The sequence below is a fragment of the Astatotilapia calliptera genome, chromosome 23 (genome assembly GCF_900246225.1).
Source record: "Astatotilapia calliptera chromosome 23, fAstCal1.2, whole genome shotgun sequence".
NCBI lineage: Eukaryota > Metazoa > Chordata > Actinopteri > Cichliformes > Cichlidae > Astatotilapia > Astatotilapia calliptera.
The window spans coordinates 9,132,513-9,148,300 of NC_039323.1; the positions used below are offsets into that span (position 1 = coordinate 9,132,513).

The window sequence follows — 15,788 nt, forward strand, 5'->3', positions numbered from 1 at the left end:
TCTCAAAGCTTGAAGGAGATGAGCTACAGCAGCAAAAGTTCACACCTGGTGCCTCTACAGTCAGTTAGGAACTTCAAGGTTCAAGGTTCTTTATTTGTCACATGCATAGTTATACAAGTATAACACACAGTGAAATGTAGCCTGACACGCTCCTCGACATGTGCAAATATATATATATATATATATATATATATATATATATATATATATATACATACACTGGGTGAATGTGCAGTAGTAGCAGCAAGCAGGTGAATTCTGTACATTAATATGAATAGACATCTGACTATCTGACAACTTGACAACTTGAAACTGATGCTAAGATTTAAAGTGGCTTTTTCCAGACGATTGGAAAAACGTTGCTTCCCACAGAATAGCAAAACCAAGTGATTACTCATAGAGGTTCGTCTGATTGTTGGAGCTTTCTCTATTAATGGAAGGCTCATTCAATTGAGATCTTTTTGTGACCATTTCTCCTCACTAAACTTCCAATGTAAAGCAACACGTTTCAAACTATTACCTAGTCACATGGGTGTGGCTTAATTTGTGCTTCAGTGAGATGTTTTAGGATCATATAGATGCCCTTGTGCCTTATAAATGATGACACTGGATTGTCTGTGACCACACTGTTGAATTTCACTAGAAAAGGTTTGTCATTTTTAGCTATCTCTCTCTCCCTGACAGCGGTATCTAACCTGGATGTGGAGAGTAAGCTGACAGCACACTACCAAGCTCCCTGGCATCAGCAGAGGAACGTTTTCCATCCCTCTACGCGGCCAGAATGTGTGGAAGAGCTCCACAGGCAAGCCAAAACCAGCCTGTGGGCCCTGCACCGAGGTGAGGCCCTCAGGAGCACTCAGCTCCTCAGATTGCAACACAGGAGGGAAAGCTGCTCTCTGTCATGCCTAGTTAATAAACTGTTCACTTTTCCCTTATGTGCCATTTAAAAACATTTCAGCTATAACATGCATCCTTCCAGGCAGGTCTGCAGCCTGTGTTTGGAGGCATCGTGCCCTCTAGTGGACATGTTGTGCAACTACAACGTAAATAACAAGCATGTTCAGAGGCCATTTTCACACAGACAGTCTATCTACAACTTAAAAAAACCATAAATAGTCAAGCATCAAAGAAGTGCACTTATGAATTCATCAAAATCACTTTAGTCATGCACTCTTAAGCACAACACTACACAATAATTCCTGGGTAAATTCAATGCAGAAAAAATGGCTGACCAAGGACTCATATCTAACCAGATTAATCTGACCCCGCAGGTCGGTCTGCATGTGACACCTCTCGACACTTATATTTTATTATCTCAGTGAACAAATACAATTGATCTTCAGTGTTTTACATCTTTTTTGCTGCAGATCACCAGAGGAGACGATCGGGCAGCAGGGAGCGGAGAGTTACCATCGCAATCTCGCCGGTGCCCCCAATGCCGATGTGTCCCCCCCCTCAGAGGGGAACAAATTTAACAACGGTGAGACGATTGTCCTCGACTTTGATCCAAACTGCTTTAAAAGATCTTCTTGATTTCAGTATGAAAATCACCAAGTCCAGTGACACCATCACTATAATTCATATTGATAGACACAGATGTGAAAAATAATCATCTTTTGATATTCAAATGTTGCTTCTATTGCATTTTAAAGGGAACTTAATCTGCTTTTATTTATTTTCTTACATATACCACACCAGTGGTCAGTGCTTTTACTACCCATGGCCATAGTTTCCAATAAAGAAGTCAGTACGTATACAAGTAATCCCTGTGAGCCAACAGCTCAGACAAACACTCAGTTTAAGACAGTTTTTTTTTTCCAATCTTGGCTCTTGCTGACATCAGTAAGAGCAGATATTCCTTATATGATCTCAGGTCAGTCTCCTCTCTTTCCCAGACTGTAAACTAATGAAATGTCACTAGTTTACACCCGGTTGTGTTTTAGTAATGACGCTGTTATTTATAATATTCTAATATGCATTTTTATATAAATATTGTAGTTTTATTTTTAAATGTCAAGGTTATCTTCAGTACCAGTATATTATGGTACAGCTAAATGCTATAATAGCTTGTCCCAGATCACAGAAAAGGATCAGATGGAAAATCCATTCTGGAAAAACTGTGAAACAAATCTGTCCGTACCAGCACTGATGCAGAGCTTTCTTTCTGAACTGAGACACGTCAAGCACCGATATGAATGGTTTGAGGGTTGCGATGACATTACAGCACACACTGTGCTGTGACCATAACTGAGGCTCTGCTTGTGTAGTTAGCCTCCAACTGCATTCCCAGTCATAAATCATTCAGATGTGCCTTATATTTTCTCCTACTGTATTTGTTTAACTGTCCACTTATTGTGCTACAAAACACTAAGTTTCACTTACATCAGGGATCTCGAACTCCAGGACTCGAGCGCCGGTGTCCTGCAGGTTTTAGATCTCATCCAGGATCAACACACCTGAATCAAATGTCATGTCAAAGACATGTTGAGGAAGTCATTTAGCCATTTAAATCTGCTGTGTTGGATCAAGGACACATCTAAAACCTGCAGGATACCGTTGCCACCGCCATCACTGACACAGACTTTATGGCCTCTAAAACGGGACGGTTATCTCTCAATGCCTTGATTCTAAAAGACATCTTGTGCGCAATGAAGAGCAGCAAGCAGCATCTGAAAAAATGACCATTACACCTGTCCAAGCCTTCTGTCCGAGAAGGGGAGCCAATCAGAAGAAAGTTGGCTTGATGAAGGGAGGGAAAGGGAGTTAAAACAGTATAAGACAAATCAGAGTTTTCAAGAATCTTTTTAAAAATGTAGTTGGAAATGTGCATAATGATTTCCCTTTAAATAATATTTGTATGGTTTTTATTTCCTTTGATCAAAGGAGCCAGAGAGGCATTTTAGAGATGCAACGACACAGTTAGCACAGGTAAAGGGGACTGTGTTTGTCACGTGTGTGCTGCTTCATTCATGTTTTATTCATTTTTTCATCACCATAACTGGTTCAGCATCAGCTCACCAGCCTGCCTTGACCCAAATATTTCAGTGTTCATATTCCTCCCTAATGTTGTCTCTTATGTTTGTGTGTTGAAGATCTCCATGTTCATTCCTGCCATGTGCTTTTGTCCTTTTTTGTTTGTTTGTTTTTCACCCTGTAATTCAGTTCGAATCCACCAGCTCCTCCTCCCCTACCGAATGTTGCCACTTCTCTCCCTGGAGCAGAAAGGTATTGGTCCCTTCCCTCCCTCGCCGTCCTCCTATTCCTAACACCTTATTTCACATGTCCGCCCCGACTGACCTCTACTTATCTCTTTTTAAATGCATGCCCTCTCTCTTACTGGCAGTAGTAGCCATCCTGCTCCACCCGGTTGAGAGGGTGGGGTGATACTGAAGGCGAGCACCTCTTTAAAGTTTCACCCACACATCACATGTTTACATACTGTTGTTGTTGTTGTTTGAGTTCATATGAAGGGCTTGGAGTATGTGAGGAATGTGTATGTGGGCCACAATCACAGCCGCCCGGGTTTCTCTAATGATAGGGTCGGCTTCTCGAAACTTGCGCCTGTGATTACCCATGATCCCTCTGTGCTGTGGTTTCCCCACTGTACAGCTGACAGCCTCGTGTTTCTCTCTTGATTCTCTTTTCTTTTTTTAAACAAGTATCGTGCTTGATGCCCGTCGTGAGACAGGAATGAGCTTCAAACTCTGCCGCTCCTTTTTTATTTCCCCTCATCCCGTACGTGCCCACTCTTCCTCCTTTTTCTCAAATCCCTCGTCTCTTTCTCTCAGCCCGCTCATCCCTCCTCTCAGGCACTCCTGAAACCGTTCTCAAAACAAATCAGCTGTAAATGGTCTTCCTTTGATTTTTTTTTCCCTCCTAGTTGCGAGAAGTTTCCAAGGAAACCAGTTTCTTTTGTGGTCGGGGTTTTGTCAGGGTCTCATTGGTCTGCTGGGAACAGGGAGCACAAAGGCTCGAGGGTTGCCTTTAAATGGGGGTGGGAGGTTGTCGGGTTGTGGAGGTGGGAACCAGTTGAAACTGAGAATCACTCCCAGTTTCACATGTGTCTCTGTGTTGGAATCTCAAGGTAAGAAATTCATTTAGCATGCAGATATAAAGACAAGTGGCTCTGCAGAGTCTGAGGAGGCCCATGGTTGAGGAACGCTGCTGTGAAGTATTTCCTCTCAGAGATTTCTGGACACTTGTTATGATGCAGGAGACCCTCGGAAAAATTTTGGAATGTTGGAGCATGAGCTAAGAATTGAAGTTATAGTTTGTCATATCCTGTGAGTGAAGGAGGCATCATTTTATTTATTTGTAAAGTATCTGTCAAGACGTGTTCTGTAGTGTGTGTGTGTGTCAAACTTTTTATTAGCCTGAGGCTCGGACACAGTCGGGTTTCTGAACCTTAATTTTTGCATGACGTAGAGATTCTTTGAATGCTTCTTGTGCTTTCCATTCTCCCTTTTTTCCGAAGCATGCTGTTCATTTCCATGACTTAATGGTTTCTTTGCACTCCAACATTAAACTCAGCAGCTGGAAGGGCATGTGTATTGATTTACCTCTGTTCTGCCTGCAAAGAAGGGAGCACTGACTGCTGCAGATTATTAATAAGACACTAATCTCTTCATCTACTCTTCAGTTCTTTCCCAAATAAACACTTGGACAATACCAGTCTAATCCCTTACTTTAATCAGCACATTCCCCTTCCTGAAGCTGAGTTTGGTCACTTTCTAACTCCGCCAAACCATATTTCATGTAATGCTGGCCTAACCTTAACAATCTAACCATGCAAATATCCATCTGTTGCAGGCTGCGCCCTCTGACCCCGACTCTGACGGGGTGGCTCTAGGTCACCGGTCTAAGTTTCCCATCCCTAACATCCCCTCCACCCTGGACAAGCAGACTAACTGGTCTAAAGCTCTGCCGCTGCCCACTCCAGAAGAGAGAATGAAAAGCAATTCCCAAGTCATCACCTCATGTGTCATCCCCATTAATGTGACCGGTAAATTGAAATCACTGAATCTGATTGTTGTGACTGAACTAAGGTGTGGTGTGCAGTTGTCAGCAGTTGCAGCCACCTTTCTGGGGGTTTTTTTCCCTGCATATAAACTTTTTTTCCTTTAGTGTTAAATAGGAATATTGATACCACTCAGACAACAAAGCAACAACCAGCTTATATTAAGTTTAGAATAAAGACTGGAAACAAGGAGCCAGCTTGCTTGACTTTGGAAGGTGAAAAAGCAAAGACGCACAGCGTAGAGGCAGCTCTGAAACATTGTAATTACAGCTCATATAATGTATTTTCAAATCTTTACAAAACCTGAAGTGTTTAAAAATAATTTTGTGATTTTTGGCAAAATGAAATTTAAGGCACCAGTCTTGCCATAAAAGTGTAAATTTACATTTTTCCTTTGCTCAAAAAAAAAAAAAGTGATATAAAGATTAGTTGGATTTATATACATTTTAGCAAAGCCAAGCTTATTGTTTAACCTTTGTTTTCAGTCATGCTAAAATAAACAAATCATCCCCTTTTTCAGGCTAATTAGCCATTATAGCAGTAGTTCTACATGCTGACCTTCCTATGTACCCATATTCGTTATAGGTCATGGGGGTGGTTGATTTGTACATAGTGCTAAGCTAGCTCTTTCCCTCTGTTTCTTCTGATTGCTAGAGCTGGCAAGCTAAGCTATCACTTTCCCATAGCTATATTTTTAGAGTAGCGACACAACTTGCTAACACTCAGTAAAAAAAAAAAAAAAAAAAAAAAAAAAAAAAGGTATTTTAATATTTTTTACTTCTACCATAAGTTAGGGATTTACTAATTACTAATTAGCTAATCTAGTTAAAAGTTAGCAAAACTATTAACCTGACTGAAAGTAATGGAGCTGAAAAGCAGTAGTAAATAATGTAAACAGCTGTTATATTTTTTAGATAACACTGTTATAAATTAGCAACAAAAAAATGATTAATTGTTCAGCATAATTTATAAAAATTGGTAAATTCTAGTAAATTACAAGTAGTAAGTCCTAACAGTCAATCTGTTAGCAAATAGCTATAATCATTTTTAGCTAAATGGATTAACAGCTGAAAATATTAGATAATGCTATCCAAAAAAAGAAGAAGAAGAAATATTAGTTTAATATGTTGGCCATTTTTTTTAAGTTGGTGAGCAGTTAAACCTAAAGTTTTTATTTAAAAGGTGTTATCTACATAAGCTAAATTTATGGATTAACAGTTAAAACTGTTAACTAATGCTACTAACAACATTGTAAGCTAGGTTAATGGATAAACAGGACAGTATTTTGCTAAAAACTGTGATTAAACATTTGAAAATTATTTACTAAAAGTATATTAAACTGTTAAAAAAAACTAAAAACATAAATTGAAAACTAAAAGGGAGATGAAGTTAACTATATGTGCTCAAATGAACAATGTTTGGTTTTGGCTCTTCCTCATGATACTAAAATTTTTGTTCACTGTCTAATTTTCTTGAAACAATGAAGTACCTGGAAGATATAAGGAAGTGTTGCAGTTCAATCACTACTAAACAAGCCACAATTAATGTTGCTCCAGTCACTCTCAATGTGCAAGTCATGCTTTGTGCCCAGTTAACTTTGTTTCTCATCCTTTGACGCTTTGTGCCTGCTGTTGCAAAGAGGCGAGATGCAATGACATGAATGCTGATTAGTTCTGTCCAGATTGTTGAAAAGGGCAGCCTGACGTTATTTACTCTCGCTCATTTTCACTCAAAAGGAGAGCTGTACAACAACACCGGCCGAGTCAGAGACAGTGGAGGGTAAAAAATGCACATTGTAAGCAAAGCACAGCAATCGCTATGGAGCTGAAAGCTCTGACCTGCAATCACATGACAGTAAATCATATAGAGAGGGAAAGCAGAACCCTGCACATCAGGAGTTCTCTTATGTGTACAAAACCCATCATCAGTACCATTTGTTTTCTGTCCTTTTCCAAAGTTTCTTACAATTACTGCTTTGTCATTACGTTAAGCAGTAAATAACTTACTACTTTGAGTTCTGTCAGATCTCTTTGCTCCACTCCTCACTGCTATTTTTGTGCAACACCTAAATTTGGTACGGCCGAGCGTCACCTTAAATGTTTCTTTATGTGACAGCGTGAGAGTTAAAGAAGGAATCTCTGCAGTCGCCACCAAACAAAGATTCCTCAGATGTGCTGTCTCCATTGCAGGGGTTGGCTTTGACAGAGATGCTAGTGTGCGTTGCTCGCTCGTTCACTCGCAGTCTTTGCTTCAGAGGAGACGGAAGCTGAGGAGACGGAGGACTGTTGCCGGCGTTCCGAGACAGGTGCAGCGAGACTTAGGTATGTTCCTTAAACTGACACATGCGAACACAAACTTGATTCAGTTTCGTTTTTCCTCTATTGTTTTATGTAGTTACTAGAACTAATAGTGAGTGTAGTGCACAAGCGCATATGTTACAATTATAAGGTATTTTTGAATACCAAATTCACATTGGCCAGTACTGCTTTCTGAACTAAATGCATAGTTAAATAGTATTTTTTTTTTTTAACTCAGATAATTACTAAAATACTATCTGGACTACTTTGACTATTGTTTGAATTATCCTGAAACAAATCCAAACTGCTCCTCAATTACTGTGCATAGTTGTGGTAATCTTGTCACATGCTTGCTTTGCTTGATTTTACCTAGTGGACCTTGTTAGCATTTATTTTTCACAACCTTTTCATAGTTGTGGGGTTTAAATGTTTCTCATGTTTGCTGAATGCCGTTTAATTCCACCACACAATTGGCCTAGTATCTGGTATTAAGTAGGATGGGTTTTTTTTTTTGCATTTTTGCATTTACTTGTGGCTGGCAAACAGCTTCCCCTGACTTAAAAAATACCAGAAGCTTATAATAAGAGGGAAAATGTTTATTTTAAGATTTTTTTAGACAGCACGATACCTACCTACTACACATTTATTCATCACTGTTGTTTTGGACTGAGTTAGTACCCAATTCAGACTTGTAGATGTATGTATTCTATTGAATACAGTGGTTCTCCAAAAAATACATTTAAAGAACTTCATATGGGTACTGTTTTCTTTCTACCAAACTACAGCTACCAAATTTAACTGTGTATTAAGAAGTGTGCATCTATCAGTGTTGCAAACTGTATTTAGTGGTTAACTATCCCTATAATATTTTCATTGGACCATCAACAGCAGAGTTGATGGAAAATAAGATGGGAAGATGCAAAGTGCCGGTTGGAACTCCCCCACCCCACTCATACTGCTCATTTCCAGCTCCATATTAGTTTTCTTGGACCATGCTTAGAGTAGCTTTGCGTGATTCACAGTTCAAAATAATGCTTGTTTATGTTTTTCTGGGCCTTAATGCAGGCCGTCCTGTCCAAAACAAGCTGTACAGGTCCTTCCACTGTATGGCTGAAATTATCATATTTGGCATATCCCTCTCAGTGACATCGTCACAAACCAAGAATAGAAAAACTGCCTGAAAGAGTATTTCAAGCATGTTTGACTCACAAGGATTACTTCTACATATATACTTGATTTTCTTATTTGAAACTTTGGCCATGTTTGATTTGAGCATCCACAATTGTAGCAGTTTATATATGACAGAACATAAAGACAAGCATTACAACAGACACAAATCCCTTGCAGTTTCTCTCAGGAAGGGCAAAAGTGTAAAGATCTGCCAAATCAAACGTGCAACCACCTCCTGTGGTGACACTTTGTGACAAGTGGAGCACCTGAAAGTATTTTTTTTATAACAGGTTACCTTTAAATACATGAAGAAAGACATTTGAATTTCTTATTCTTGTATTTTGTGTGCGTCTTGCTTCTCACAGATTCTGATGACTCTCCTGGCTCCAGAGAGCGGACAGTGATAGTTCACGCCAGTGCAGATATCACCCCTTCCATGCAAGAGTTTGCCAGCCATCTCAACACCAGAGACTCGGGTTGTCAGACAGAAGACTTTTTGATCTCAGGAGCACCATCTCGAAGGAGGATCAGGCTCCAGAGAGGCCAGGGAGTCTCCCTCTCCCTCTCACATTCTGCAGGAAACATCTCCTCCCTCCCTGAGACCTCGGACGCCATGTTCAGTGCCTCCGTTGGAGCACACCTGCGTTCTCGGAGTCTGCCCCGAGACACCAGCCGAATGTTGGACAACGGACATAACGACAGCGACGATGAGGAGGACCTTTCCCCCTTCGACACTGAGGGGTTTCTGACTGGCTCTAGGAAGTTGACTCTGAAGGATGAAGAGGAGAGTACTGATGACCAGGCCATGTCTGAACACCAGCTAGGAAGCCTTAAGTACAAGCAGCTGTCACAGAGTCCGGAGCGCAGCTGGATGGAACGGACCAGATCTCACCTGCCTAGAAAAGCTGACATGGGCAGCTGTGAGATCTCATCTAGCTCGGACACCTTCAGCAGCCCTATGCACTCCATCTCTGCTGCAGCAGTGCTGGGAGGCCAGATAGACCATAAGGAGGACCACCAGTCCTCCAGCGGGAACTGGAGCGGGAGCAGTTCCACATGCCCCTCCCAGACATCAGAAACAATCCCTCCTGCCGCATCTCCACCTCTGACCGGCTCCTCCCACTGTGACTCTGAGCTCTCTTTAAACGCTGCCACTCATACTAACGATGACCAGACAGGCTTCTTGCTGGACCACTATCAGGGCCTCAGGACCCAAAGAGCAGGCTCCTTCTCCTCCACAGCTATGGACATATTAGAAGAAGTTGGTGTCAGCAATCCCATCGAGGGGGAGTGGAGTTACCCCAATCCAGAGCCTCCGGGGTCACAGGGCTTCAGCCCCGAGCCAAGCAGAGAGGCTGAGAGCAGTCTGGGCTGCCCCAGTTTCACCAGTATGGCTACCTGTGAGAGCAGCTTCTCCGACAAACCACCGTCAGAGAAAGCAGACACCGTCTCGCACTACTCTGTGGACAACGAAGGTTACTACACCTCCATGCACTTTGACTGCGGCTTGAAAGGTAGCCAAAGCTTCACTTATAATAACTATGCACCCTCAGGCACTGACTGTGGCCTGTCAGACTCAAGTGGTCACATGACACTGGGAAGACGCTGCCTCTCCTTAAAAAAACCAAAGGTGAAGCCATCGCCACCTAAGAGGAGCTCCTCCTTAAGGAAAATATGCAGTGAGGGAAACATCCCTATTAAGAAAGAACCAAAGATTACATGTGGGCAGCAACTTCATCTGTCTGCAAAGGAGAGGAAACTGCAGCTGGCTTTGTCTGGCTCTCTGGCTCACACTGAAAACTCCTCACTGGTCAGAGAAACCCGGGTAGGCTGGGGGGTTGAGGGCTCAGCTGATCTACCCGACTTAGTCTCCACAGATACACATTCATTTAAGGATGAGGGGGTTTTGCAGTCAGACTATGCAGATCTGTGGCTCCTGAATGATTTGAAATCCACAGATCCTTACCGATCGTTGTCAAACTCCAGCACAGCTACAGGTACGACGGTTATTGAATGCATCAAGTCACAGGATAGCTCTGAGTCGCAGACGTCCCAGTCTGGCTCCAGAGCTACCACCCCTTCACTTCCATCAGTCGAGGAAGATTTCAAGCTCATATCCCCAGAGAAGTTGGCAGGCCTGGCAAGCCCATCCAGTGGCTACTCCAGTCAATCAGAAACACCCACCTCCTCATTTCCCTCTACCTTTTTCCCTGGGCCACTGTCTCCATCAAGTGGTAAAAGGAAGCCCAAAGTCCCAGAGAGGAAGTCCTCTCTCTCATCACTTTCACTTCAGTCACTGTCCTCTAGGGATGGTGCAACCTCAAAGAGAGATCTGGAGCTGCCAATTATCCCTCCCTCTCATCTCGACTTAAGTGCCCTTCACAGCGTCAACAACAAGGCGACAGCTTACAAGACCCAGATGCAAATCCTTCACCAAAACAAACAAAAAGCAGCAGTGTCAGCCAAGCCTATAGTACCTCACAACCCAGAGGTATTCAACGCCTATTGCCTGTCCATTACGCCCACGGTGCTGAACTCAGTACACCTCCGATCGATCAGTAAGGAGCAGCATGAAAATCACACCACTTCCAAATTCCAATATCCCACTGTGAACTCACCTAGCAAACTTTCCACTAGTAAATCTTTAGAGCTTAAGAGTCCCGCACTGTACAACTCACACCACCATCATCTTCACCTATCCTCAAAGGAGTCAGGTGTGTTTACCTCAAATGAAGAGCTTACAAGTGGAAGGTCAGCATGTGAGACTGAGACAAGGAACGAGCCGGAGCAAGAGGCTCCTGCAAAGTGTGTGACAACAGTCAGGCTCCAGTCAGACTCATGTTTGAACCAGAAAGGTCCAGAAGTCCCCGAACAAACCAGAAGTCAAGAAAGAGAGACCTGTAGAGAGCTGCCAGAAACACCTGCCTGCCTCGGAGACTTCAGCTCACAGTCTGAGACTTTACAGCAACAGCACTCTGAAGAAGAAGAAGAGGCGTATCCTCCTCCTCCTCCTCCTGTCCTACACAGTTCCCCCAATAGACCCAGCAGTCAGGATAAAGTGCCTGCTACTGACAGTCAGTTGGAGACGCTGCAAAGCAGTCCAATCAGCAATGAAGACAGCAAAGAAATGGATTCATTGGGCGAGTCATCCGAATGTATCTCACAGGAAAGCAAGGAGTCCATGCCAGACATGGAGGACTATTTTAGTAAAGGTAATGACTTAATGTCCTTGTGATCCCCTCCTCAACCCCAGTTTGTACTCAATGCAACTCTCTGCTCTGCACCTTTTTCTCCTGCTTTTTGCCTCTGTACTGTCTGTTGCAGTCATTAGCGCTGCCACAGCAATAAGGTCTGTCATCTCTGTGTGGAGTTTGCATGTTTTCTGTGTGCCTGTCTGGACTTCCTCCTGTGACACAAAGCTGTGTGTGTGTTTGGGTAACTGGTGATTCTGAATTACCTGTAGGTTTGGATGTGAGACTGTGTGGTTATCTGCCTCTCTCTGCTCCTGTGAGGGACTGGCAACCTGCTCAGGCTGATATGATGTACCCTTCATTTTGCTCTGTGACTGCTGGGGTAGACTGCAGCCCCTCTGAGACTGTAAGCTGGATAAACATTTAATAAAATGGGTGGATGGAGGTCAATTCTGCCTGTTTTTGTCCCTAAGTTCTTCCAATTGTGGGAATATTCTCTGAAATAGGATTTATGGCTCAAAAAATTGCTGACCCCTGTAAAGGATCATAGAGCTTGTTAATTGTGAATAAAAGTTCTAGGATGGAGGTGCAAGATAAATTTTAAGGGTGCGGAAACGATCTTTTTTATGTATGTAAACTGAATCTCTTCTGTAATTTTACTTATACAAAAGCTGCTGAAACTTGATATATCTAATAATTGAATGAGCTTTTTGAACAAAACAAATTATGAAAAATTGCTAAATGGTTGGTTAGTGTGGAATATACAGGATGCAGTATATTCATATGTGTGAAATGTTCCTGTTAACAGACTCCACTCTCAGTGACAGCACTCTGTCCTCAGTGCATGATGAGTCAAGGCCAGAGGATGACACCGTGTTTCTGTCCCCCACTAAGTCTCGCACCACTGAGGATTTATTCGCTATGATACACAGGTTAGTATCTTAGATAGATAGGATTTTGTTTGTGTATACTCAAAATGTACAGAAATTCTTTAATCAATGTGGTCTTCTTCAGGTCTAAAAGGAAAGTGTTGGGGAGAAAAGACTCTGCCGAGTTGGGTGTGAGGAATCGCCTCGGTGGCGCTTCGGGGAACACGCCACCTAACAGCACTGCAAGCTCCCCTATCTCTGTGGCATCACCTTCCTCCGCTGTGACCCCACCTGGCCTGCACAGAGTCCCCGGTCCCATCTACAGGAATGCAAAAAAGTCCAGCACCTCCAACGAGGAGTTCAAACTACTGCTGCTTAAGAAAGGAAGCCGCTCCGACACTAGTTACCGCATGTCAGCTACAGAGATCCTCAAGAGTCCCATCACCCCTAAATCACTTGGAGACACTCTAATGGAGTCACCCATACACCCCGACGACAACACCTTCCCTCAGCAGCAGCCCCAATCAGGACAAGACCACCTTTCCAGCCCCTACTTGAAAACCAACGCAGAGGGCTTTTCACCGAAATCCTTCCATACATCTGCGGCCTCAAGGCAGGGACGCTCCAGGATCCCACCACCTGCCAACAGCAGCCGCTACAGCATGCGCAGCAGGCTGTACTCAACGCCCATGCAGGCCATCTCTGAGGGTGAGACAGAGAACTCGGATGGGAGCCCTCATGACGACCACTCATCGCAGGGCTCCACATAAAAAAAAAGCAATAATTAAGTAATTTTATTAGTTTACAGCAAACAGACAAACAAAAAAAGATGGACCAGAATGAGGAGAGAAGGAGAGAAAATTAGACGAACGTGAACATTTTTTAAAGAAAATCATAAATTTAGTAATTGATGGTGTTTTATACAGACTGCATTTCTAAGAAAACATCTTTATGAAATGAACAGTTGGCTCTTGTTTTGCGTCTGCATTATATGGAAAAATATGATTTACAAACCGGAAAATCTTCTCAGTTCTAAATTTAAACGGGGACCTATTTTTCTTTTCTTTATTTTCTATCATATATGTATGGAATTTTGACTTATTAACTCAAAATTTTAAGAAAAGTAACTCCAAATTTAGAGTTAGCTTTGCCAATCAGTAATCTACGTGAATGACGTCATTTTCTTGTTAACCAGAAGGATATGGCGAGTTACTAACTCAAAATTTTGAAGAAAAGTAAGTCAAAATGTAAAGTTACTTTTTGAGAAAGATAACTCGAAATTTGGAGTTATGAATACTTTTTTTTTTTTTGTGGCGGAAACAGGCTTCCATATATATGTGATGCTCATAGCAACACATGGCCAGAGTTCAAGGTATAATAATGAGGTCAGTGCACCTAAAAGTAATCTTTTTTGACCTAAAACTCTGTCAGAATTAATGGAGATCCCCAGTATGGTCAGAGGCGGTACCATCCCATATAAAATAAATAAGCATTATTATGAACTGTGAATCACTCTAAGCTACTCTAGAGTCTGCAAATAAAAGTATGGAGCTGGAAATGAGTTTAATAGCTGTTCTGTTAGTTTAAGGCACATTTCCCAAAGTCTTGTAGACCCAACCCAACAACGTAACGTTTTTAGAAATAAGCAAGAGAAGTTGATCTGTTATAATTAACCGTATGTATTCTGTGAATACAATTAGACGGACATTTCCTCTAACCAGTTACATCGAATGATTTTAATACCCTCAAAATGAACATCAGAATTGACAAATGTCAACATTCAGTCCCTATTCATATTTCCTGTAAACAGAATTGATACTATGTATATTTTACTCAGTTTGTCATATACTAAATTATATCAAAGCTTATTATTAGAATATTTTAACATACTGTACATATAGCAAGAAATGGTAGACGTAATTATTGGTGAGACAGGAAGTGTCAAAGCCGAGCACTAACTTGACAATCTCGTGAGACAAGAAAGGAGCAGGTGTTAACATGGGACATGAAAAAGTGATCAAAAAGTTCGAGGCAGGGAACTCGGAGAGCTGGAAAAGAATGCTGAAGTCATAAAGAAAAACTTACCAATGGTCATTTCTGGTTTGCTGACATGATGTGTTTATGCATTGTCGAAAGAGGCAAGTGGAAAGTACTCAGAGGATCAAATATGCCTTATTTTATCCAACAGGAGAAAATATGTGATGAAGCAGCTGAGGTCACAGCAAGTTGAGTGTTTTTGTGAGATTTTTGATTGTATGGTTAAATATGGAGCCGGGTTATTAAGTCTCTTGAAAAGAGAAATGTCTGGATTTGGCATTTTCTGCCCCTCAATATTCAAAAAAATATAACTTCTATATTTTCTGTCTCAAACCAATCTAAATATATTTATTTTTATAACATACACAAAAAACCTTTGATCAAAAATATGCAATGAAGTGCTGGAATTTTTATTTTTTATTCACATACTTATTTTGTTCATAAGAGATGTGTTTTAGATCTTATACGAGACACTGGTTACAGAGACAAATTGGAAACTTAATTATAAAATTTCATTAAAAATGTAATTAAATGCCAAAAATATAAATGTAAGGTTTTGGTTGTAACCCTGGTATATTTTAGTCCCATGTATTCACCATAATTTTATAAGTACATGGAGCTTATTGGAGTGATGGTACTCAAACATTATGCAAAACTGGCAGAAGCCTTGTTCTTCCCTGTAGGTATGCTGTCAATACCCTTTTAATTTTCATATTAATAACACTATATAACAGGGTACACAATGAGTTAAGTCTGTGAACCTTCATTCCAACTTTTTTGTTTTTTTCCTGCACTGACAAAATGATGTTTGTGAAGTTTTTTTGTCTCTTGCTGTACCTGGAGATATTTATAGATGTGTACATGCAGCTGTTTCCCTTAATAATATTCACACCCCGAGGATGCTTTAGGAGTGAAGTACAGGAATGCTTCTACCAAAGGCTAAAAACACGTGGTGGCATTGAACTGTTGTCGTTTACTTGACTGAAATGTTCTTGAAAACAAACCAATAATAAAGAACTAAACTTACGGTACTAGATGCATTTCATCTAGATACAGACCAACCTCTGTATACAGTACTTGTAGGTTTTAGTGGGGGGTTTTGTAAAAACTTGTAAATTAAATAACGTTTTAGAATTGTTACAAAGGTTGTTGAATTGCTTCTTATGTAAAATAAAAAAAACATGTTTTTAAAGTTTACATTAATTTC

The 15,788-nt window shown here is 41.3% G+C and overlaps 1 protein-coding gene across 4 annotated transcripts in view; it reads left to right on the forward strand.

Annotated features, from left to right (window-relative positions):
* nhsa (Nance-Horan syndrome a (congenital cataracts and dental anomalies)) overlaps window positions 1-13,321 on the forward strand; it is a 64,360-nt gene extending 51,039 nt beyond the window's left edge. For 2 of the 4 annotated variants that reach the window (XM_026157586.1, XM_026157589.1), the window contains exons 2-9: window positions 685-837; window positions 1,368-1,480; window positions 3,163-3,225; window positions 4,810-5,002; window positions 7,207-7,338; window positions 8,850-11,696; window positions 12,484-12,607; window positions 12,690-13,321. In XM_026157586.1, coding sequence (XP_026013371.1) covers window positions 685-837; window positions 1,368-1,480; window positions 3,163-3,225; window positions 4,810-5,002; window positions 7,207-7,338; window positions 8,850-11,696; window positions 12,484-12,607; window positions 12,690-13,314 — 4,250 coding nt within the window. In that variant the 3' untranslated portion in view covers window positions 13,315-13,321. Of the gene's footprint in view, window positions 1-684; window positions 838-1,367; window positions 1,481-2,883; window positions 2,929-3,162; window positions 3,226-4,809; window positions 5,003-7,206; window positions 7,339-8,849; window positions 11,697-12,483; window positions 12,608-12,689 lie in introns of all 4 variants that reach the window. The other 2 variants (XM_026157587.1, XM_026157588.1) reach the window with 2 other exon arrangements.
* Window positions 13,322-15,788: the final 2,467 nt, after the last annotated feature.